The sequence below is a fragment of the Mus caroli genome, chromosome 17 (assembly GCF_900094665.2).
Source record: "Mus caroli chromosome 17, CAROLI_EIJ_v1.1, whole genome shotgun sequence".
Taxonomy (NCBI): Eukaryota; Metazoa; Chordata; class Mammalia; order Rodentia; family Muridae; genus Mus; species Mus caroli.
Genome location: NC_034586.1, coordinates 3,139,934 through 3,163,029, shown reverse-complemented (window position 1 = coordinate 3,163,029; position 23,096 = coordinate 3,139,934). Strand labels below are relative to the sequence as shown.

Sequence of the window (23,096 nt, the reverse complement as noted above, 5' to 3'; positions counted from 1 at the left end):
TGGCTCAGAGGTTAAGAGCACTGACTCCTCTTCCAAAGGTCCTGAGTTCAAATCCCAGCAACCACATGGTGGCTCACAACCATTTGTAGTGGGATCCGATGCCCTCTTCTGGTGTGTCTAAACACAGCTACATATAAATAAAATAAATCTTAAAAAAAAAAAAAAGTGACAGCTCAAGCTGGATGCACTATCACAGGCCCACAGTGAAGCAACCTGGGGATGTGGATTCCAGGTTCAAGCCACGCTCTGAAAGATTACAAAGCACCCGGCAAAAGGATGGACGCGTCCTCACCACCTCAGGGGCTAGCGGTTTTATTTCTGTTGTTTTTGTTTTTTTATATCAAATTAGCAACAAAGGCTAGGGAGGAGGTGGCTCGGTGGAGAACATCGTGTATGAGGTCAGCTTTCTCACCTCTGCCTCCTTATGCTGGAGTAGAGACTGAATCCTAGATCCTTAAAGCAAGGCTGCCTATGGTGAGCTCTGGGTTCAAGTGAATGAACCTAACAATATCTAAAGCCAGAATGACTGAGGGAGACACTCAATACCAAACTCTGATCTCTACATGCATGTACACAGCATGCAGAAATGCACATGCATACAGTTCATACATGCATACAGAGAGATGTAAAAACCCTAAGAGGGGGACGAATATCCATCTAACACAAAAAGTCCTTGTTTTCTTGAGGTGGGACCATTTCCCTGCAGCAATAAGGGGAGTACAGAATGGATAACTAGGAGAGGCGCTCCCAAATCCTGACAGGTGTAAAGTGATGCAGGCTATCCACAGTGCATCCCAGGAGCAGGGAACCCCCCCCTCCACCCCACCCCAGGAAGCCCACTCTCCTTGAGAGTCCTGTGGGCTGGGGAAATGCCTCCGACCTGCCAGCCAGGGTGACCAGTCACAGCAGCCGGGGGACTAGGACTCACTGAGCAGCTGTGTGCCCCATTCTGGTGGACAAGGGGATCTTGCTCATTCCTGCCTGGGGCTGCAAAGATGCCTTTGGGACTTCCACACATGCCATCCTCATTGCTCAACAGAATTGACTGTGTGCCTTCTGCACACAGGATGGTGAGGACACAGGGGGACCTTGATCCTGGTGACTTTCCCAGAACAGACAGGAAGAGCTTAATCCCCCACAGATGAGAATATATTCCAGAAATGGCTCAGGCTGCTTGCTCAGATGGGAGGAGAGATGGCGGCTGTGTATGTGTGGCCGCCAGTTACTTCTCCAATGCCATCTTGTCTGTGATAGCCATGGCTGGGGTTGCTGCGGTGGAGAAGGGCCCCTCATTCGAGTTCTAAACCCTTTGACTCAACAGGAAGGAAACAAGAGAAGAGGACTGGCCAGTGCACAGTCATTCCTGTTCAATGCTCCCCTCGCCGGGAGAAATCAACTGTATTTTTACTGTTGGCAACTCGGCAGACTGCATGCCGATAAAGCCACACACAGGCTTCTGGATAAAAGAACACCAGAGGGCTTCTGGATAAAAAAACAGCTTAGATCCTGTTCCTTCCACTTAGCATCTGTGTCAACCTGGACAATTGCTGTGACCTCTTGAGGCCTCTGTTTCTTCTTTTATAAAATAGAATTTGATAGTAGCTCCTACCCTGTGGACCTCCTGTGAGGATTTAATGAGTGGCACAGAGAAGGTCCTCAGCATGAGGCCTGGCAGCCCATGCCAGCATCCCTTGTTTAGAGAGTCCTCTCCTCAACGCCCTGCCTGTTCTGACCCTCTCTAAGTGCTCCTGCTGCAGGAACCTGTTGAGTCCCAATGTGGCAGTTGCAAGGATCGGGGTCTGAGTTGCTGGCTTCTTCTTCTTCTTCTTCTTCTTTTTTTTGTTTTTTTCTAGACAGGGTTTCTCTGTGTAGCCCTGGCTGTCCTGGAACTTACTCTGTAGACCAGGCTGGCCTCGAACTCAGAAATCTGCCTGTCTCTGCCTCCCAAGTGCTGGGATTAAAGGCATGTGCCACCATGCCTGGCAGAGTTGATGGCTTCTGAAAATATTGTATCGACAGATAAAGGAGTGAGAGTTCATTCTTATGCTGGATCCAGTGGCCACCACTATATCCCACCTCGGAGGCCACACGCTATATCCCACTGTGGAGGCCTACAAAAGTAGTCCCTGACCCCAGGAGGCCTAGGCACTCTGTCCCCGTCCACAGAAGGATCAGAGCTTTCAATACCCAGTATAACCAAGCCAAAGCCATAGATATCAGGACTAACCCTAGAACAGAAGGCAGAGGTTCACCTGAGACTTGGTCCTCCATTGCCTACGAACAGCAATCAGCAGGTGCTTTATGGGCTCAGGGTTTGTGGATGTGCATACGCATGTGCATGTGTGTATGCATGTTTGTGTGTGTGATTATGTAAATTAAGAGGCTTCTGTGCCAACCAACAGAGGACTCGGGTAAAGAAACGCAGCACGTATACAAAGCGGAGTTTATTAACAGTAAGGAAAATGACATCATGAGGTGTGTGAAAACTGGATGTGGCAGAAAGCCTTACACTCAGCAAAACAGGCCAGACTACAAACGATAAACGGTGCCTGTTTTATATGTGGGACCTAGACTTAAAATTTATGTACCAGAGTTTCCATGTGTGTGGGGGGCTGTGACATGGAAATACCTGTCAGGGACGGGAACATAGGAGCCGAGACAAATGACAGGAGTGAGGGGGCGGTGGGAAAGGGGATGAATGCGAGCCAAGTGTGTGTGCAAATTGCACGTGGACAAGCAGGTCTATGACACACTTGCGGCTCATGACTGACCGTGGAGACATCAAACACACTCACCCCCGCACATGTGAGGGTCCTCGTCCGGTTGTGAACCTTGTTATGGATGTATGTTGTGGTTCCATCTTGAGACACACCATCGACCTTCACTGTCATGGTGAAGCTGGTTTGGATAGATGTTTCTACAAAGAGAGAGAAATCTGTTACCTGAGACCACATCAGGCAACTCGCAGCAGCAGAGCCTCCTGCCGACAGGCATACACAGAGAACCTGGGAAGCACCCCGCCCGCTCTCCATGCTGAGAAGCCTCTGCTACCTCCCACCATTGCTGAGGAGCCCGTGCTATGTCAAACCTGCATCAATGACCCATCTGTTTCACCTCACATACAGGTGCAGGGCTATAAATTACCCCTTTTCACTCTTCACAGAGATTCTTCAAGTTATACCAAGATATAAACAAATCTCTATTTCTTACTAAAATTTGTCTAATTATATTCTTAGTATAAAACAGAGAACTGAGCTGTTGAAATGGCTCAGTGGATAGAGAAGCCTGTGGCTAAATCTGGCCAACCACCCCAGTTCTACACCAAGAATTTATTTACATGGTAGAAGAGGATCAACTCCATCCAGCTGACCTCTGACCTCCACATACATACACACACACACATATACACACTCTCTCTCAAATAAATACATGTGGTAGATTTTAAGAGAGAGAGAGGTGGGGACAGGGTGGGGACATTTTGGAGAGATTGTGTGGCATTTCCAAGGCTTGCTGCTTGGGACTAGAGTTCAAATCCTAGCACCTGCATACACGTGTCCCACACACGGCTATGACCCTAGCACTGTGGAGAAAGGAGACAGGAGGATCGCTGAGCCTTTCTGGCTTGCAGGAAATGTGAGCCCCAGGTTCAGGGAGAGGTCATGTCTCAAAAGAATAGGCAGAGGGTGACAGAAGGTCCAGATGTCCTCTTCTGGCCTCTGTGTCAGCAGCAGGTACGCACCGTCTCACTCACATACACACAGATATTTAAACAGCAACAATAACACAAAGGAGGCTTCACAGAACAATTAAAACCCCACTCAAATAACCATAGTTAACATCTTCTGCGTCCATCCTTTCTCTAGACCATCATCTAAATACATACATCCTGATGTAAAATTTATTTTTGCTTTTTCTCACTTTTTTTTTTACTATGATCAAGGGATTGTTTTCTTTCTTGGATTACCTCAGCTGATCAGAAACCACCCTCAGTTCTCACTAGAATGAAATACAGCTTGTGTCACAGAAGATGCAGAGGCTAGTCTCTGTCAGCAACGGTGCCCCAGGACTGGACTGCTCCCCTCTCTCACTGCCGACTGAACAGGCCCAGCACGTGCAGTGGTAGCCCTGGCTTCTACCCCATGATACTTCCTCTCCCCGCATCAAACTGTCCACACGGATACCAAGTATCCCTAGGGATCCAAAGCTTGCCTTGGGGTGTCAGGATGTGGTGATGCTTTCTCAGCTGCCCACACCCTACAGACATGCACCCTGGCTCACCCTGGGACACATTTTTCCTAATGTAAGGCGTGGCCATCTTCCTACATGGACCTGATAGCATGTGCACAGACAATGTAAAGTCTTTTCCGCCTCTTTGGAATGAGAGTTTACACTAAAAACAACAAGCCACCCCAAATACCTTCTGAGGGCTCCAGCTCCACAACGCATGTCAGCCATAGTTGTTGGTTATATGTGGACAGTGGGTTTGAAGGTATAACTGTCTTTAGCTGAAGCAGAAGAAAAAAAAAACCCAAAGTAATCACATGACCTGTTCACACAATCCCTGAATACCTCATCATAAAGTATAAAACAAACACTCTGCACACAGCTCAGCTCGCAAGCCCTGACAGAGCTGGGTCGGCTTTCTCTTGCAGAGCACAAGGAACGAGCTTCCTACAGAGGCCTGGCTGCACTGCCTTCGTGCGGTGGTACAAGACAGCAGAGAACTGTCCATGTTCACAGTATCGTAGTCTCTGTAACCATCTCTGTAGTATGTGATTGGCTGTGGACATCGCATCTGTGTAAGCTGTGATAGGCTACAGATGACACATCTCTGTGGTGCTGTGATTGGGGACAGACATTGCCGCCTGATGTCAACCTGCCCGCGGAGTAAACTGAGACAGCTGGCCGTGTGACAATGGTCATCTACAGTGTCTGTCTCCTGTAAACACAACAGTGGTTTCCCATGGCCAAGGCTGTGGAGGAAGCTGGTGAAGGTGCCACAGCCAGAATTATTTGAACGCTTCATCTGCAGAGGTGAATGTCTTGTCTTGTTTTCAGGCTAAGAGTCTCTACCAAACTTTCTGGGACCACACTTGTCTGAAAGCCATTGGAGAGTGAAAACTATTAGACGGGAAAGTTGTCTTTCTGAAGCAAAATGTTTTTTTAGAAGCTCTGAGTTCCACGGGATGGCCGTTACTCTCCCTGTCAGAGAGAGAGAGACCCTGAGAGGCAGGGACTATAAGACCCACAGCTGTCAAGAAACCTCATGGTGGTGCCTCTTCAAATCAGACCCTCTGCCTCAGAGCTCAATACAACGAGGAATGCAAAGAGGTCTCGAAGGCTGGCTACCCAGAGGTGGTTCCAGGGTGGCAGTGGCAGAGAACTGTATACTCTAAAAATCGTAAGGGATCCAGGCACTGTGACAAATGCTAGCACTCAGAAGGCAGAGGCAGGTGCAATTTTGTGAGTTTAAGGCCAACCTGATCTACATATCAAGTTCTAGGCTAACCAAGAGACCAATGCCTCAAAACAAATCAGAAATTGTAAGAAGAGGCCCTAATAGGTAGGCAGGCTGGAGACAGGAGGAAGGACAAACAACAGTGAAGGCACACGTAGCATGGCACTGTGAAGACACAGGAGCATATTCAGCTACAGAAAGGTTGTGAATGACACAGAGAGACCCTGTTGCATACTTCTCCAATTGGAAGGACTTGTTTTTGATAAAGGTGATGATAAATCAAGGTACATTTAAATAGGGGCCAGCAGACTTTCATTTAAGCTGCCCTCATGCAGGGAATCCCAACCAACAAAGAGAGCCGCTGCTATTGGAACTAACAGGGAACAGGTCTTACCTTAGACAAACAGAGAGAGCTCAGCCATTAAGTGCTTCCCATGCAAGCAAGGGCACCAGAGGTCCACGCCCCCACCCCCACCAGGCATCCATCAGGCCAGGTGGCGCACAGTTGTAATCCCAGCTCTGGGGAGGTACAGACAGGAGGATTCCTAGGCTCACTGCCCAGCCAGCCTAGCGGGCAAGGCCAAGTCCCAGTGAGAGACACTCAATAAACAAACAAACAAACAAACAAACAAACAAACAAACGACATAACAAAACCCAGCTAATGGCTTCTGAGGACCTACCCTGTGGCTAGCCTCTGGCCTCCACATATATGTGCATGAGTGCACATATACAAATTAAGCTTTTTAAAGGAAAGGATCAGATGCCTAAGTCATCATTGTGCCATCACAGGGAGTGCAGCAGGGTATCCCACAAAAGCAGTCAGCATGAGTTAAGGACGTTTGGAAGTGAGCTGTAGTTCTGTCAGGGGGACACAGTGTCCTTCCACCACCATCCCCTCTAAGACACCGAGGACCCTAACAAGGGAATTTCAGCGGACAGGACCCCAACTGTGAAACAAGAACTGTGTGCTGGCGGAGCAGGCTGAGCAGTCTATCCTCAGTAGGCTCTCATCAGGGTGAAGTGTGTAATGAGCACCACCCGATTCTTACAGCACAGTACCACTTACCTTTTTGCTACTACTCAGTGAATAATTAGCAGGCAAAGTCTCGATCACTCTGGGTCCTAGAGCAACAAAGAGAAGGGGAGTGAGGAATTAAAGTGGATAACTTACTGATTCTGTAATCAAATTAAATGCAAGAAAGACTTACACATTAGACAGAATGTTCTCTCGTACCTGGCCCCATTTTTAAAAAGAGATTTTATGTAACCAGGTCAAATAGCCAAACACAGTACACGCTCTGCCGTGTGACACAGCTTCCATGCACATTAAGGTGGAAAGACCAGCAAGCAATGTGAGATCGCCATAGACTTTCCCCAACGCTCTCTCTATTGTACATGGCCCCAGTGAAACATTACTAAGAAAAGAAGACTAGTTAATGAACTCCTCCAATTAACCTAGTTGTCTAGAAACACTAAGCAGGAGCGATTAAAATACATACAGAGCCTAGGATTTTAAGCACATTGTAGAGTACGATTCAGCAGGACTCAGTAATCTGTGCTGTGTAGACACGGTCACCCATCTTGTAAAACTCAGTCTGCACTACTAAGCTCCCCGCTGCACCTCCCTGTGCCTGGCAGGCATCTCTGTGTACCTCAGCTAGGTGGGATCACACCGTATTCATCTGATTGTGACTGGTTTATTAAATTTACTACAAGGTACTCATGACTCATGCAGTCATGTGTCTAAGTTGTCTAATTTTTTCTTTTTACCTTTTTGTTTGCACATGTGCCATAGCTGTGCACATCATGGATCAGAGGACCATGAGAGGTAGTCGGTGTCCACCGATGGAGTCGGGGGATTGGCAGCAAGCAGGCCACTGGCTTTACCCACTGAGCCATTGCTGTGTAATATATTCTTGCAGGGAAGCTCTTTAAACCACTGGTTCTCAACCAGTCTGTGGGCTGTGAACGACCCTTTCATAGGGGTCACATATCAGATATTTACAGTAGTAAAATTAGTTATAAAGTAGCAAGGAAACTAATTTTATGGTTGGGGATCACCACAACGTGAGGAACTATGTATTAAAGGATAGCAGTACTAGGAAGGTTGAGGGCCACTGCTTTAAACAGAAAGGTATATAGCTTGAAATAGCTTCAGGAAGTCCCTGAAACTGACCAGATTCACTAGGCCCCTCCCTGACAGATAAGCAAGATTTCTCCTCCTCCTCCTCCTCCTTTGGTTTTTTTGATACAGGGTTTCTCTGTGTAGCCCTGGCTGTCTGGAACTCACTTTGTAGACCAGGCTGGCCTCGAACTCAGAAATCCACCTGCCTCTGCCTCCCAAGTGCTGGGATTAAAGGCATGTGCCACAGCCGGGCGTGGACAGAGTTCCAGGACAGCCAGGACTATACAGAGAAACCCTATCTCGAAAAACAAACAAAAAAAACAACAACAAAAACAAACAAAAAAAGAAACTATAAGGAGAAAGCGAATGTTAACCACATGATACTACTTATATGCGATATTTGTTCTACCCTTTCTCTTCAACCTGTACGTTATCTCTGGTTAGAAAATAAGGCTTCTGTAGACAAAATACGGACTGTGTCATATTTGTGCATGTGCACACGTGTGTTACGGAGTATGTGTGATGCACACATACAGGGAGGTGTAACTACCTATGGAAATGTGTGTGCAGAGCCCAGGGAGAAGAGCACTGGGTGTCTTCCTCTCTCACTTCTGATCTTGGTCCTCTGAGGCAGGGTCTCTCCCTGAACCTAGAACTCACATTTTCCAAGGAGGATGGAAGTCAGTGAGCCTCTAGTGATTGCTCTGTCTCCATCTCTCCCCTCCAGCAGTAATGGGGATGCAGGCAGGTGCCGGGATCTGAACTCAGGTCCTCATGGTTTCTCAGCAAACGCCCTTAACCTCTGAGCCATCTCTCCAACCCCTCATGTAGTGTTTTCAGTCTAGTCTAGCTCTGCATTTTAATCGGAGGATTTAATCACCTTATATTTAGTTACTCATTAGGAGGGATCATGCCAGTTCCTCTATATTTCTGTTTCCTACACATTTGTTTCCCATCGGCCCCACAGCTTTTCTGTTCCTCACTTGACACCCAAAGTCATAGTCTGACTGGAGCTTCTAACAGCTTAATATGACAATACATAAATACTCTGTCTCATCTTTCATGTTACAACTGTGACATGATCTTTGTGAACAGATATGCACATACAGACAGACACACACACACACACACACACAGACACATACACAGCTTGCACATCACTGGGGGAGGTGCTGAGAATCAAACCCATGGCCTCGAATGTGCTAGGTAGTCAAGTACTCTTCCACTTATTTGTTATTTTATATCCAAACCAATAAAATAATGTTAACAATTAAGTCTCTTACACAGGAACCAAAGTGTGGACTTGCACGCTTACTGTAATAGCAGCTTTCATTCTCATTGTAAACATGCAGGCCTTCAAGCAATGGGAAAATGAGAGTGGATTTTCACACTGATATCAGAATGACATGAGCTTTTATAATTACTAACGTCGCCTTTCCTGGACTCGCTGTGTTTGAACCCGCGGCTCTGCCTGCAGCACAGATGTAGTGGCAGCTTCTCCTTTGGCCCTGTGGCTTTAGCTTCCTGGGGACATCTTCCTTTCACCCCCACTTTCTCATCTAGAGACCAGGTCTTGCTACTTAGCCTTGCCTGACCTCAGACATCCAAGTTCTAGGAATTCAGGCGTGAGCCAGCACACTCAAGCTCCACCTCCTGCTTGAAGAACAGTTTTGCAGCAGGATTCCTGGTTGAGAACTCTGAGCATTTTCAGTGCATCAGTTTGTCTTTTGCCTGGTACGACTGAGCTGAGACCCCTGCTGGCAACCTCACCAAGGACTGCCTGTCTGTTGTGAGTCCCTCTTTCTTGCTCTGGTCGGGATTCTGTCTGGTGTAGGCTGTAGTGTCTTGGTAGGAGACTCTGAAGTTAGACTACTGCAGCTCATTAAACTTCCTGCGTATTCACCTTTTGTTCAGATTGGCAACTATTCTCCGTGCCCTCCTGCCTTCTCCTGAGACTCACAACCTGTGTATGGATTACTTGCCGGTGGCCCAAAGGCCCTGGAGGCTCTGTTCAATATCTCCGATCACTTCCATTCTGCTCCCCAGACTCAAACATGCCAGTCAGCCTATCTTCGGGTTTGTAGGTGCTTCCCTTTGGCCTGTTCCAATCTGATTCACCCATCCAGTGGACGTTTTCATTCACTATGGTACTTTTTAGGTCCAGAATTTCCTTTTAATTTCTCTTCCCTTCCCAGCATCCCCTAATGCTCTCTGGATCTTTCCACATCTTCCTCTTATTCTCTATGATGGCTATCACAGCCTCTGTTCTGTCTAGCAGATCTGTCACATGGTTTCAAGGATAGAGTCTGATGTATTTGTAATTTTTTTCTTTTGGCGAGCCGTATTTTATTATTTATCAGTCGGTTTTGTCTTTAAAGACAACGCTGTGGCACCTGGAAGTCAGGGTCTACACAGTGAGACTCTCTTTTTAAAGTAAATTAGAAGAAAATCATTCTCAGCTCGGGATGCCAATTCTCTGCTGCCTCCTTGGCTGCCCCAGCTTGCTGCCAACAATCCTCCATCCAACTCAGACCGTGCTGGTGTTGTGTGTGGACCTTGACCGGTACAAGGTCATGTCTCAGAGGCACCTGCAAATCCTGTGAGGATGTCTCCATATAAGAAGAGCTTCCCAAGCGGACTGCACAGCTGTCTCTGGCTTCTCGGAGCCGGCACCTGAAGAACCCGGACCCTAGGCTAACCAGTCGCTCTGGGCCTCAGCCCCCACGTCTGCAGAGTAAGGTAGTAACAGTCCCTAATCCACCCCTGCTCTCCAATATAGCACTGCCACATAAAGTAATTAAGACGAGAGTGTTAACAACAGTTAACTTCACGTGTTAATCTCAGTGGGGCAGAGGGTGCTGATGGCAAGGTGTTTGGTTAAACATGGCTGTCACAAGTCTCTGAGGGACAACTGGGTAAGATTCCCATGGTGCAGCCAGTTGACTGAACAAAGCAGACTGCCCTACGCAGGGGAAGTGAGCAAAGAGCTGAACAGATAGCTAAGGAGAGCTTGGTCTCCCATCTTCAGTAGGAACCTTAGTCTCCTGTCGTGAGACTCAGCCCTGAACTGGGCTCACACAATCAACCCATTGGGTCTTGGGCCCTGGACCCTGACTGGCTCCCATTTGCTGACTAGAGACCTGCAGATGTCTTAACATCCCGAATTGCATGCTCCAGTTCCTTTACTTCACATAGATATAAGAATAATATCATATATGATTATATAATATATGCTATATCTCATTATATTACATATCTAGCAATATATTGTATCTAGTAATAATACCGACAATTATTTATAGTGTAATTCACTTACACTTTAAGATAAATACCATTGTTTGTAATGATTATATTATATATGATTGTATACAGTAGTGAGATGTAGTTATAATGTAGTGGATACACATGTATGCATATATATGTGTGTACATACATATGCACATATGTATCCCCTATTGTTTCTCTTTCTCTGGAAGATGCACAGTAATCTGTGCATGAGAGGGTGAAGAAACTCTCGTGTCCCATGCATTGGCTGTGGGGCACCAACTTCCACCTTCATCTCAAAGGCTGGATATAGTCGGGGGGTTAGAGACATAGCTGCTTGAGGAAACAAAAGCTGGCTAATGTCTCACAGAGACGGCACGCAATACTGATGCCTCCCTACCCGTGTGAAAGGGCAGGTGAAGATGCAGGTGACAATGGGTGAGCCCTGGTAACAATTATGATGGATGTAACGGCTATGACTTAATCCCTTAGTGACTTAACAGCAAGGAGAAGTTGTCTGTAGTCGCTATGGTGACAACTGTGCCCTTTTCATTACCACAAGGCAAGAAGCATCTTAATCTCCCACCCTCGATTTCTGAGACACAAACACCCCTGGGATTTATATCTAAGGCTTAATGCAATTCACGCTCAGTGTTACATGCATCTGTGCACCCATCACTCAGAAGAGCTAACGCAAACCACCCTCAATGAACACACTAGCTTACTTAAAAAGAAAGGAAAAGAAATGAAGGAGAGCACTCTCTGCCAAAGCTGGCTTCTGCCGCCCATGGTGGGGCAAGACACAGAGCCCCAGCCCCTGAAACCTTGCGAAGACCATTCAGCTCCCGTGGCTCTGTTTTATGGCTATATAAAGGGAAGTTGGCGGCTGGGGAAACAGCCCAGCGGGCCAAGAGCGTGAGGTGCCAGTATGAGGACTAGACCTGACACCCTGGCACCCAAGCAAACACTGTGCAGGAAGAGACCTGCCTAGATGCCAGGGCTCAGAAGGCAGAGTGGTAACCCCAGAGCGAGCTGACTGGCTGGACAGGCTGAATCAGTGAGCTCTGGGTTCAAGTGAGAAATCCTGCCTTAATATACAAGGTGACAAATAACAGGGGAAGACATGTGACACCAACATCTGGACACACACAGACACACAGATACAGGCACAGACATCAACATCTGGACATACACAGATATAGGCACAGACATCTGACACCAACATCTGGACATACAGACACATAATACCACCACCACCCACCACCCACAACAACAACAAAAATAGGCTAGCCTTTCCAGAGGATGTGTCAGAGCTACAAATTATTGGGCAGTTTCTAATGCCCAGTGATTTTCACACGGTCCTGGAGCTTGGGGTCACCAGACCAATCTCCCTATACCCCCAGTCTCATTCACCTAGATCTTCACAAGGCCTGTATCCCCCTTAGACAGTGGGCTCTGGATTCCCCAGGACATAAGACTCTAGAAATGTTTCAGTGGGTTACAAAGCAAGTTCAAAGCCAGGTTGGCTTATTTAAAAAGGAGGAAGAAGAGGAGGTAGTAGAGGAAGAGGAGGAGGAGGAAGAGGAAGAAGAGGAAGAAGAGGAGGGAGAGGAGGAAGAGGAGAAACACGGGAAGAGAAAATAATAATAATGAATTTGTTATTATTATTACTATTATTATTAAAATAAATGGCAAGTAGCAGCAGCTGCCAGTCCGAGCAAACTGATCCAGGGCCCTGCTGCTGTGAACAGCAATGTTGACATTACCCTGCATGCCTGCTGGGCCTCCCAAGAAGACAAGGCGCAGGGTACGACCACCCTCTGCCCTGCGGGCTCAGAGAGAAGGCACATCTCCCTTCACACTGAGGGCAGGTGGGTTGAACAGATCCTAAGTGCTGTAAGAGGAAAAAGGATTAAAAGGCAGACTTACCCTCGATGCCGACAAAGACGGTCAGTCCAAAACAGATGAAGAAGACAACAAACACAAGGACGAAGTGGCGCTTGGAGAGAGTATAGAGCCGCATGGGTGCCAACCTGTAGGGAAGAAGCCGGGAGTGAGGACAGTCAGGGCCCTGCCCACGCCAGTGCCACCACCCAGGCTGCACGAGGCCGGCATCTCCCCAGCACAGTGCTGGCCTCGGAAGCACGCCGGCTCCCAAGCCAGCTGACCACCCCTAACTGCTGGCCTTGGTCACCTCTGGAATGGATCATTCCTGTACGTCAGAGCCACCGCCACTCTGGCCTGCCTCCTGCAGGACAGATAGACTCACTTCATGTGGTGGGAGAACGAATACTGTGGTTCCCATGCCAGGGAGAAATGTCACCACACCACAGAGGTGGCATAACCTTTTACATAGCCTACTCGCAGCTGCCAGAGGAGAGCCATAGCTCAGACCAATAAGGAGCCTTGACTCCCTGCATCAGAGAGCTATCACTGAGAATCCCAAGGACCAGAGGCACTAGCCATCTTCATCCGGCCTCAAGCTTAGGCTCAGGGTCCCTCATAGCTTGAGATCCGGCCGAAGACCCCCAGCCTGGTGAAGAGCAGCCCAGCCTTCCCAGAAGCCTGCTTCTGAATCCCTCCCTTCATCAGGGGCCCACAAGCTTCTGTTATCTACAGGAATACTGAAGCCGTTCACAGGACTGACTCTAGTATACACCTACAGATTCCCTCAGAACAGAGCATGGCGCATGGGGGACACTGGAGAGATGGCTCAGCAGTCGCAATCACATACTGCTCTATCTAGCAAAGGACCTGAGTCCAGTTCCCAGAACCCACACCAGGTGGCTCACAATAGCCTGTGACTCTAGTGACAAGAGATCTGAGGCCCTCTTGGCCTCAGTGGGCAAAATAGCACATACCTCTGACCCCTACTCCCCAAACATATATGTGCACACACACAATTTAAAAATGAAAATACATCTTTAAAACAAAAAATTCTTCCTCAGTGTTCCATGTTGCGTTATTAGGCAAACCAAGAGGCCAGGGTCTGAACTGTGCTCCAGTCAGCTTCACTAAAAAAAAAAGCAGTGTTGATAGGAAGTGGCCTACCTCACTAGAGGCATAAAGAGGCAGCCGTCCCCCTAGGGAGGAGCTAGGGGCTCACTTTCAGCCTGGTACTTGACTTGGGAGCTGAAAGCAACAGGAAATCTGAATCAACCCAGATAGAGGCGTGGCCTGGGAACACAGAGAAAGGTTGACTTGTGCTCAGGGTACACACCCACTCCCTTCCACGAGTGCCTGCAATTCCGGATAGCAGGCGGGAAGTCAGTGTTGGGGCTGGGCGGTCTCCGCACAAAGGTGAGGCTTGGGAGCCACCGCCACTCTGACACGTGGCACTGCTAACCCTGCAAGGCCTGTGTAGCCACCCAGCCAGTTCTCAGGCTGGCTGACTTTCAGATTGCTGGCTGTCTACGCTGTTCACTTGGTGAGAGACCAAGTGGAGCCTCCAAGGCATCCCTGGGACTGCATTCCCCGAGAGGACCCATAAACCATTCTGTTGGCGTGATAGAGAAACTGGTCAATGTGCTGCTGGCTCAAATTTGGGCCCTGAGGGCCTCGGGCTATCAGCTGGAACTGGCCTCTGGGAAGGGGCCAGATTTCTTTGTAAAACACAGCTCTCTCCAAAGGGCGGTAAGAGAGAGTTTATTCTGAGCTAAAGGTGAGTGACCGTGGACCAGGTACTCGGATTCATGCTGCTTTGATGATGATATGTCCCATCATGGGAATGGCTACATCAACTTTTATCAGTCAAAACATTTACCAAGTACATCAGTGGGGCCACTAGGCAGGCAGGTCACAGCATAACAGGAAATCCCTGCTGTCGGCTTCGGATGCCATGATGATATTCTTAGCTTTGGGATTGGTGGAGCCTAATGGTCTGTGTCTTAGTTAGGGTCACGATTGCTGTGATGAACACCATGGCCAAAGCAGCTCGGGGAGGAAAGGGTGTATAATATTGTAGAAAGTGGTTTCCACTTCCACATCACTGCTCATCATCAAAGGAAGCCAGGACTGGAACTCACACAGGGCAGAAACCTGGAGGCAGGAGCTGATGCAGAGGCCATGGAGGAGTGCTGCTTACTGGCTTGTTCCCCGGGGCCCAGTCAGCCAGCTTTCTTATAGAACCCAGGACCACCAGCCCATGGATGGCACCACTCACGCTGGGCTGGGCCTACCCCCAGTCACTGATTAAGAGAATGCCCTACAGCAGACTCTTATGGAGACATTTTCTCAATTGAGGTTCCTTTCCCTGATGACTCTAGGCTGTGTCAAGCTGTATACAACTAGCCAGTACAATCTGTTACTACATCGAAAAAGTTTCGCCCGACAGTTAAAAGGAAGTCAGAATGGACACAGAGGTAGGTGGTAAATGGCTAACTGGAGAATTTGAGCTCTGAAGGAAATTCTGGCTCTCAATCGGCTGTGCTCCGACTTTCACAATCATTTTACAGGTCCTCAGGATAGATGTGGCTTTCCCAAGGGCTTTGCAGTTCACACTCTGGGTTTACAGGGAAGCTGAGATCTGGGGCTGATGGGCCTGCCCAGCTTGTCACTGCTACGCTCTCTGGCAGCACCTATGGCTTCCCTGGAGGGAGGAGGCCTTAGGAAATAGGACCCAGTTAATCCCCGTGTAGAACTGAGTCCTGGCAGGAGAGCAGTGTCCCTCTCGTCTCATCTCTGTGACCCAGCTGTCTATTTCTTTATTCTATGTGTTTGAATATACGTTTGTTTTAATGTTGTAAATAAGGGAAGGTTTCCAGGCAACTGCATAAGACATTTCCATGTAGAAATCAAAATTTATACAAAGCTAAATGGACTGGGTGGCAGAAACAGTGCAAACAGAGTTAGCTAACAGTATCTCACCCATATTAATGGTGCCAACTGAGAAAAATGTGCCAGGTCTCCAGGAGACACTGGGACCGGGGAGGCTGGAGAGGGCCATCCAGAAACTGTGGTGTCTTTGCCACTCTCCTATGGATTGAAAATGGCTTTCAGAGATCTCAAAGCCATTGTGAACTACAACTGCACTGTATTCAGTGGCCTGGTCCTGTTGTCAGACATCAGCAACAAGGAGAACTCCTTGGCCAACGGTTAAAAGCAGAGGCTTAGAGGCAAAGAAAAGCAAAGGAAGGTTAGATTTTAAACCTGGAATTAAAAGTGTATCATTTGGCCAGGCACCATGGGGCACGCCTTTAATCCCAGCATTCTGGAGACAGAAGCAGAGAAGAATATCTCTGTAGGATCGAGGCCAGCCTGATAATATATATAGCAAGCATGAGGATAGCCAGGGCTAGAGAGATCTCATCTCAACACACAAAGACATCATTGATACCCTAAACTCAGTCACTCAGCAGATGAGAAAGAAGCACTTGATGACATGGGTCAAATGTAAATAACATGTGCCTCCCCTCCCCGCCTCCCAGGACAAAAGCCACTTTGGCTCAGTTGGCAGAGGAAGCATGAGGAACCATGTTTAATACCAGTCACTCACATAAAATAGCCAGGCGCAGCATTACACCTGCAAGCCTAGCGCTGCGGAGGCAGAAACAACTCTGGACTAACTGGCTCGAGTACACATATGGGCGTGCGCATGCATACACACACACACACACACACACACACACACACACACACACAGAGGCACCCGCCAACATTTTCCCTTCCTAGGTGTTCCACCGAGGTGCTGGGCACATGGCCCAGTGCCTAAAGAGCTCGTTACACAAGTGTGAGGCCCAAGTTTAAATCCCCAGAGCCCATGTTAAGGCTGGCGTGGTAGTGGCTGCTTAACTTGACGCTGAAGGGCACAGTCAGATAGATCATTGGCACTCAGCAAGCTCTGGGTTCAGTGAAAGGCTGTTTCAATTAACAACAACAAAACAAACAATAAAGTGAGAGAGGCAGAAGACAGAAAACATCCGATGTTAACCTTGATCCTCCACATCTCTACACACATACATTACACACACACACATTTTTTTAATTAAAAAAAAAAAGCCTCCACTTAAACCCAAGCAAAAGCAATCAAGCCACCCAAATCAGTGGGAAGAAGACACAGGATAGCAAACTAACCCCTGAGCTTGGGAGACGCAGCCCCAGGGAGCCACCTGTACTGGGCTCAGCTGGGCACTGGGCTAAACAGGATAGTCACATGCAAAAGTGTCCCGTCCATCCCAGCCAGGGTTCTCCCAGCTCCCAATCTGAAGGGTTTGACAGCTGAGAATCCTCAGCTTATCCTTGATAAACTCTTTGAGTCTATAACTTACAAGCAAGAGATGCCTCGGTCCCAAAGCCGAGAGAAAAGAGCAGTCCTTTTTCAGAACAGCCATTCCAGTCACAAGAGATCGGCCTGGTGGACGCGTCCCAACTGCCCATCTCAACCGGCTGAAATGTCAAGCTGGCTGGAAAGCCTGTTGTCCTTCAGGGTCAGAACAACCAAAGACCACTTGTGCAGCTGCTACACGCAGGCCTGTGAGGTAAAAATCAGAGGCCCATGCAGTTCTGCCCACACTCACCTCCACTCTGTGGCTACCAAGACCTTGAAATTCCCCCAGCTAGGGATTCTGGACGCCACACACCGTGAGTCGTCTGCACACTGGCTGTCTCCCTTTTCTACTGACCCTCCCCACCACCTTCAGGAACCACCCAAGGCTCTGCTCACACCTAGCCAACTCTGAAGGCCTGTCTCCAGGCATTTCCACTCAGCAGTTCTACATCACCTCATGGTCAAGAGGCTTAGAGCCAAACACTAAAACCCCATCCTCACTTGCTACTTCCTGCCTCTACATTTATGTCATACTTTTCATTATGTTTATTAATTTACAGCGGGCAGGGTGTGCACATTTGTGCACATGCCGTAATGCACACATAGAGCTCTGAGACAACTCCTTCCACTATGTAGGTCCTAGGAATTGAACTCAGGGAAAGGTGAGTCCTAACTCCCAAGCCGCCATCCCCAAACTACAGGCAAGCCCATGCACACACTCCCCTGATCTGAATTTCTCTTCTCTCCCAGCCGTGCAAATCCTACCCCACGTTCGCTCTCACCTTCTCATGACACACTGCAGCAGAAGCTCATCTCTCATGGCTGCCCACATTGTAACCACTACAACAGGGGACTTACTACAACTGTGCTTCTGTGACACAGGCCTGAACACAAAATATCACCTGGCCTGCACAGACACCAGGCTCAGCACATGGTAGAACTCACAACTCAGCTACATCGGAGGTTTGAGTGAGATGTGCCGCACAGACTGGGGCTTTTGAGTACTGGGTTTCCCAGCTGGCGGCACTGTTTGGGCAGGTGAGGACGGAGTGTGGGTGTGGGAGTGTGTGCCATTGTGAGTTGTCTCTTTGCTTCCTACTTGCAGTTTAAGACCCGAGCTCTCAGTCTGCCACTCCTCACCTGCTGCCACACTTCCCCACCATCATGGTGAGGATCTTTATTGGTCTGAAACTGCACACCCAAATAAACCCTTCCTTCTGTAAACTGCCTTACCCGTGGTGTCTCATTGTAGCAACAGAAAGGCAGCTAAGACAGTCTCATTGGCCATTTCCTATTACTATAGTGTGTAGTTCACTTAAGCCAATGTGAGATGCTAGGGAGTAAGAAGGGATCCCTGCTTCTCCAGGGCGGAGGACTTCTGTGACCCCACCCCACCCACTCCCCAAAGGCTCTCTGCTGTCCTTTATGGCATGGAGTTTCCTTCTCTAGGTCTGTCAACCTCTCCTGACTTGGGATCTCACGAACATGCCCTATACTCCTGACCAAGCTGGGGCTGGCACATCCTTGGAAGATCTTCCAAATGCAATGAAACAGGCCATTCCTATGGATGCTCTGAGCTCTGTCTACAGCCACAGACTCATCTCCCAGAGGAATACAACATGACTTCATTGGAAAGCCTACCCCATCCCCAACTGCAGCCGTAATCAAAACTGTCCAAGGCCTGCTGCCCCTCATATGTACAGCCATGACCGCTTCGCAAGGGACTGCTTCTACTGAGGGGAAGTCTGTGGAGACACCGAGGCACACGGGCAAATCATCAACAGGGCTCTCTGCAACACAGGTGTCTACCAGGACACACCGGGCTCTTGCTGCTCCCTGCATCTTGTCTCTGTCCACACCTCAGCTTGTCCCGGCTTATCTCAGGACAAGTTAAGGAGGAATTTCCTCCTCCATCTCCAACTAGCCCTCAGTCCAGACCCCCATGGAACTACCCACTTGCCTGATCCACTCAGGGATCCAACGAGAGACCTCAGTATGACATGTTTGACCCAAATCTCCTGGTCCTCTCCATCATCTACTTTACAGCCTTCTTCACTTGAGGTCCTAGTTGCTTAAGCCCGAATCGTAGATGCCACAAGAAGTCTGGTGTGGAGGTGGAAAGTCACATCTAAAGTCACTGGAGTCTGGCCTTGTTGGGTTGAGCCTGGCCATAAGCCACCGACTTTTGAGGAACTGAGATCACGTTCCCACTGCAAGCTAAGCCACTTCCCACAAGACCCTCTATTAAAGCCAAAAGCCTCCAATGAGCACGCATGCCCCCCCCAACTTAAAATACTAAGGCCCACAGGTCTGAGAGTCCATCCCTATCTGCCAGCATCTTTCATGTTTTCAACATTTGACAGTTATTAGGCATCCTGCCAGCAGGACTTGCCCTTCCCACTGCCACTGGCTGATCTATTAGAGCCAGCCCCCAGGTGCCTCTCCTGTCTTGGGTGAGACACCCCAACCACTGTGAGAGGAAGTGCAGGCTACCTCTCAGGACTGAGGCGTTTACTAGACGTGACCAACTATTTGTCTGCCCTCCTTCCTCCTCAGCCCAGAACTGCCTGCTGCTCACAGTATGTGTCTTATACATGGCAAATCTCCAATCACTTCAGGGTACCAAAGCTCTACTTTCTCTGCCCCGGCCTATCTTTTTCTTGCTCTGGGTTCTACTACATTCTCTGCTCTGCTAAACAGTCAACCCAGGTCTGGTTTTAGTAGCATCTGTGGCTGGTTTTGTCTTCTACATCAAAGGCAAGCAAAGCAGCTCTGTGACACTTTGGCCCAAAGGCTCTCTGACCAACATCCACGCCACAGTCCTCAATGGCTGTGCTCGCTCAGCAGGTGCATGTAGCATCCTGACGTGGCCAGCTGGAAAGTCCAGTCTCCATTAGTCTGGCTGAGTGCCTCTGAGTCCCTGCCCCCACCATGATGCCCACTAAGCATTTCTCTCTGCCACACAGGCTCCTCAGTCCATAAAACGGTACTGCAGAGGGCAGGGGACGAGAGCTAATGACTGTCCAGACCTGGAAGTAAACGACAAGGAGGGACTTAGCTGAGTGGAGAGTGTGAGAAAGCCCCTTCAGGGTGCCCTTGCTAGCCATCATCACCTTTACAGTACCCAACAGCAGCCCAAACCGTCACCTGCAAGGAACACACGATGTCACCTGGCCTGCACAGACGCCAGGCTGGGCACATTCAAAACTCAGCTACTGTGGTGGTTTGAGTGAGATGTACCCCAGGCACAACCCGCCACACGCCTGTAATCCCAGCATCGAGGAGGCAAAGGCAGGTAAATTTTTGGAGCTCACTGGCAGCCATTCTACCCAAATCTGTGAGCTGCAGATTCAGTGAGAGACCATCTCAAAGTGCAAGGTGGTGGATGCCGGAGGTGGAGGAAGACACCTCCGGAAGAAGCGCTAACCTGTAGCATTGCATAGTATGACAGGTTTACCACTCAGTCAAATTATACCCAGATTCCCCACTTCGGTAGAAAAAGGGTTTTAAATCTACCATCCCACTTCACATTCCAGTGAAGAGTCAATTTTTTTTTTTTTCACAATGGCATAAGAACAATCTCTTCTTTGGCTCAGTGTATTGGCTTTGTGCCCAGAAGCCTGGGTCCCCACTTTCTACCATGCAAGCGACATTTTCTCCTTCCTCTATAGGATAGGGAAAGCCGAGTCCTTAGAAGGCTGTTGTTACAGGTTGTCAATCTACAGAACAAATGTAGAACGCAGTGAGAAAGCAGCTGAATCTGGATCACGGTCGTTATCACTTGCGAGGTCTTGGAAGGGGAACCTTCTTTTATTATGATTTATTTATAGTCCGTGCCCCCCCCCCCGCCCCCCGGTGGTGTAGCCTTGGCTGGCCTGGATCCTGCTCTGTTACAACTCTCTGGCCTCAAACGCAGAGAGACCACCTGCCTCTGCATGTTCCCCATACCCAGCAACTTGTTTCATTTTTCAAGCAGAATTTTAATTTGTTGCCCAGGCTAGACTCAAACACCTGGGTTCAAGAGACCCTCTTGCCCTAGCCTCCTCAGATATGACCAAGAGCTCCAGGCATGCCCCACCATGCCCAGATTTTCTCCTTATTTTTGAAAATACAAAACAGAACAGACCAAAATTTAGACCTTAGCATATCTCTGAAGATCCACTGTGCAAAAAACCTCTGCACCTTTAGCCCCAGCCACTGAGAGGGAAAGCTGTTATTTCCTGTGTCCCTTCTTGACACCAGTCAGCTACCTGGGGAACTAACACTGGGCACAGGTATTACCAGGCCATTTTGTATAAGGGGAAATAGGGGGCAGGTTTCAGGTCAGCAGGAGGTAGGGGTAGGATCTGAACCTACGGTGTACTCCCATCATGTGAAAGGCTAGCTTTGGGAAGGGTGGTCTACCATCCCCCTCATGACCTCTCTACAGTCACCTTTTAAATGACCGACATTTGACAGGAAACTTCTGCAGGGGTCGGGGGGTCGGGGGGGGGGCTGAAGGTTGAAATTTCAACCAGCTAAACTACAAACCATTGGGCAGGCATTCCGTGGCCATTCAAGGCCTAACAACCTCACCACATTTTAACAGAGGAAGGCTCAGTAAGAAAGCATGAGATCAAGTGTATTCTTCCTGGGTCGTAAGCCCAGTGGCTCACAGATGCATGCTGGTTAGGTCATCAGACACCCTCTCAAGCCAAACAGGAGGAGGAAGCATGTCAGACATGGGTCAGCCCACCTGCATGTGGCCAGTGGGCCCAGGCTGAACAGTCCCAGAACCCAGGGTGAAGCTGGATTACCCAACACCCTTGACGGAGCACACAGATGTGGGCTGCTGTCACGAGTGTGGGCTCTGGAGCCTGGCCATGGAAGCCACCCCCTCAGTGAGGCTTGAGTTATCCAGGCACTCGCTCACCCCTATGCCCGTTTCCTTTTTCACATCTGTAGCTTGGCGTAGTAGAGAAACTCCTTTCTAGGAGGTTATCAATGAGAAGCCCAGAAGAATATAGGTATAAAGGAACACGGTAGGGGCCGCAGAGACGCCTCAGGAGTTAAGCGAGCTCACCACTCTTCCAGAGGACCCCAGTTCGGTTCCCTGCACCCACCCACGAAGCTCACAACCACCTGTAACTCTAGCTCTGGGGAGCCCACACTCTCTTTTGGCCTTTTTGGGCTCCAGCACACACACACACACACACACACACACACACACACACACACACACGGCGTATTCTCACACATAAAAATAAAAGAGATACAACAGTCTCTACCACAGTTAACATTTAAGAAGTTTTCTTTAATTTTTTTAGACATCATTTTGATTCATAAGAAAATTACCCTACTCTTGCCTACCAGATCCCAAGATCTGTCTCGGAGACAGCAAACGCCCAGGGCTGCCCCACGATAAGTAACAGGTCGTTACAAAGCTGGAGTCTGCAATCTCTCCCAGTAACCTTTCCTAGCAATGGCTTTCCCATCCCGGGTCTAGTTCCTTATCCAGTAACCCAGACTTCTGGGTTGCAGATCTGGTCGAGGCCCAACTCCCTCACATCCTCTCTGAGGAGGGGGACTTTAGACTGGCAGGCAGATCCAGGCTTGTGAGTACACCCTGAAGCGTGGAGCTGCTATTTTACTCCAGAACCTTAACTCCATTCCCAAGAATGTGAGGACTATTTGTAAGTTATGCAGAGATCCCCAAGGCTAACTCACCTCCAGCTGGCTTCTAATTCACCTGATTCGGGTATTCCATCACTGGCTGAAGTAACCAAAGTCAAACTTCTATGCAAGTACGAGGAAAGGCTTCCCATCGTGGACTCTTGCACTGAGAAAACGCTTCCCAAATTACCCTGCTGCCTCCAGAACCCCTAAATGAGCCTTGGAATTGCATCCGGTCGCCCCGAGGCCACCTACCAACCTCCACGCCCGGCCATCCAACTCCCGGCACGCCCTCACCGCTACCTCGGTGCACACCCCAACGACAGCTGTG

The 23,096-nt window shown here is 48.9% G+C and overlaps 1 protein-coding gene across 2 annotated transcripts in view; it reads right to left on the bottom strand.

Annotated features, from left to right (window-relative positions):
• Positions 1-23,096, bottom strand: part of Tmem181 (transmembrane protein 181) — a 50,707-nt gene that overhangs the window by 14,654 nt on the left and 12,957 nt on the right. For both annotated transcript variants that reach the window (XM_029471511.1, XM_021186192.1), the window contains exons 2-5: positions 12,778-12,881; positions 6,526-6,581; positions 4,418-4,505; positions 2,796-2,917 (exon numbers count right to left, since the gene is read on the bottom strand). In XM_029471511.1, coding sequence (XP_029327371.1) covers positions 2,796-2,917; positions 4,418-4,505; positions 6,526-6,581; positions 12,778-12,881 — 370 coding nt within the window. The remainder of the gene's footprint in view (positions 1-2,795; positions 2,918-4,417; positions 4,506-6,525; positions 6,582-12,777; positions 12,882-23,096) is intronic.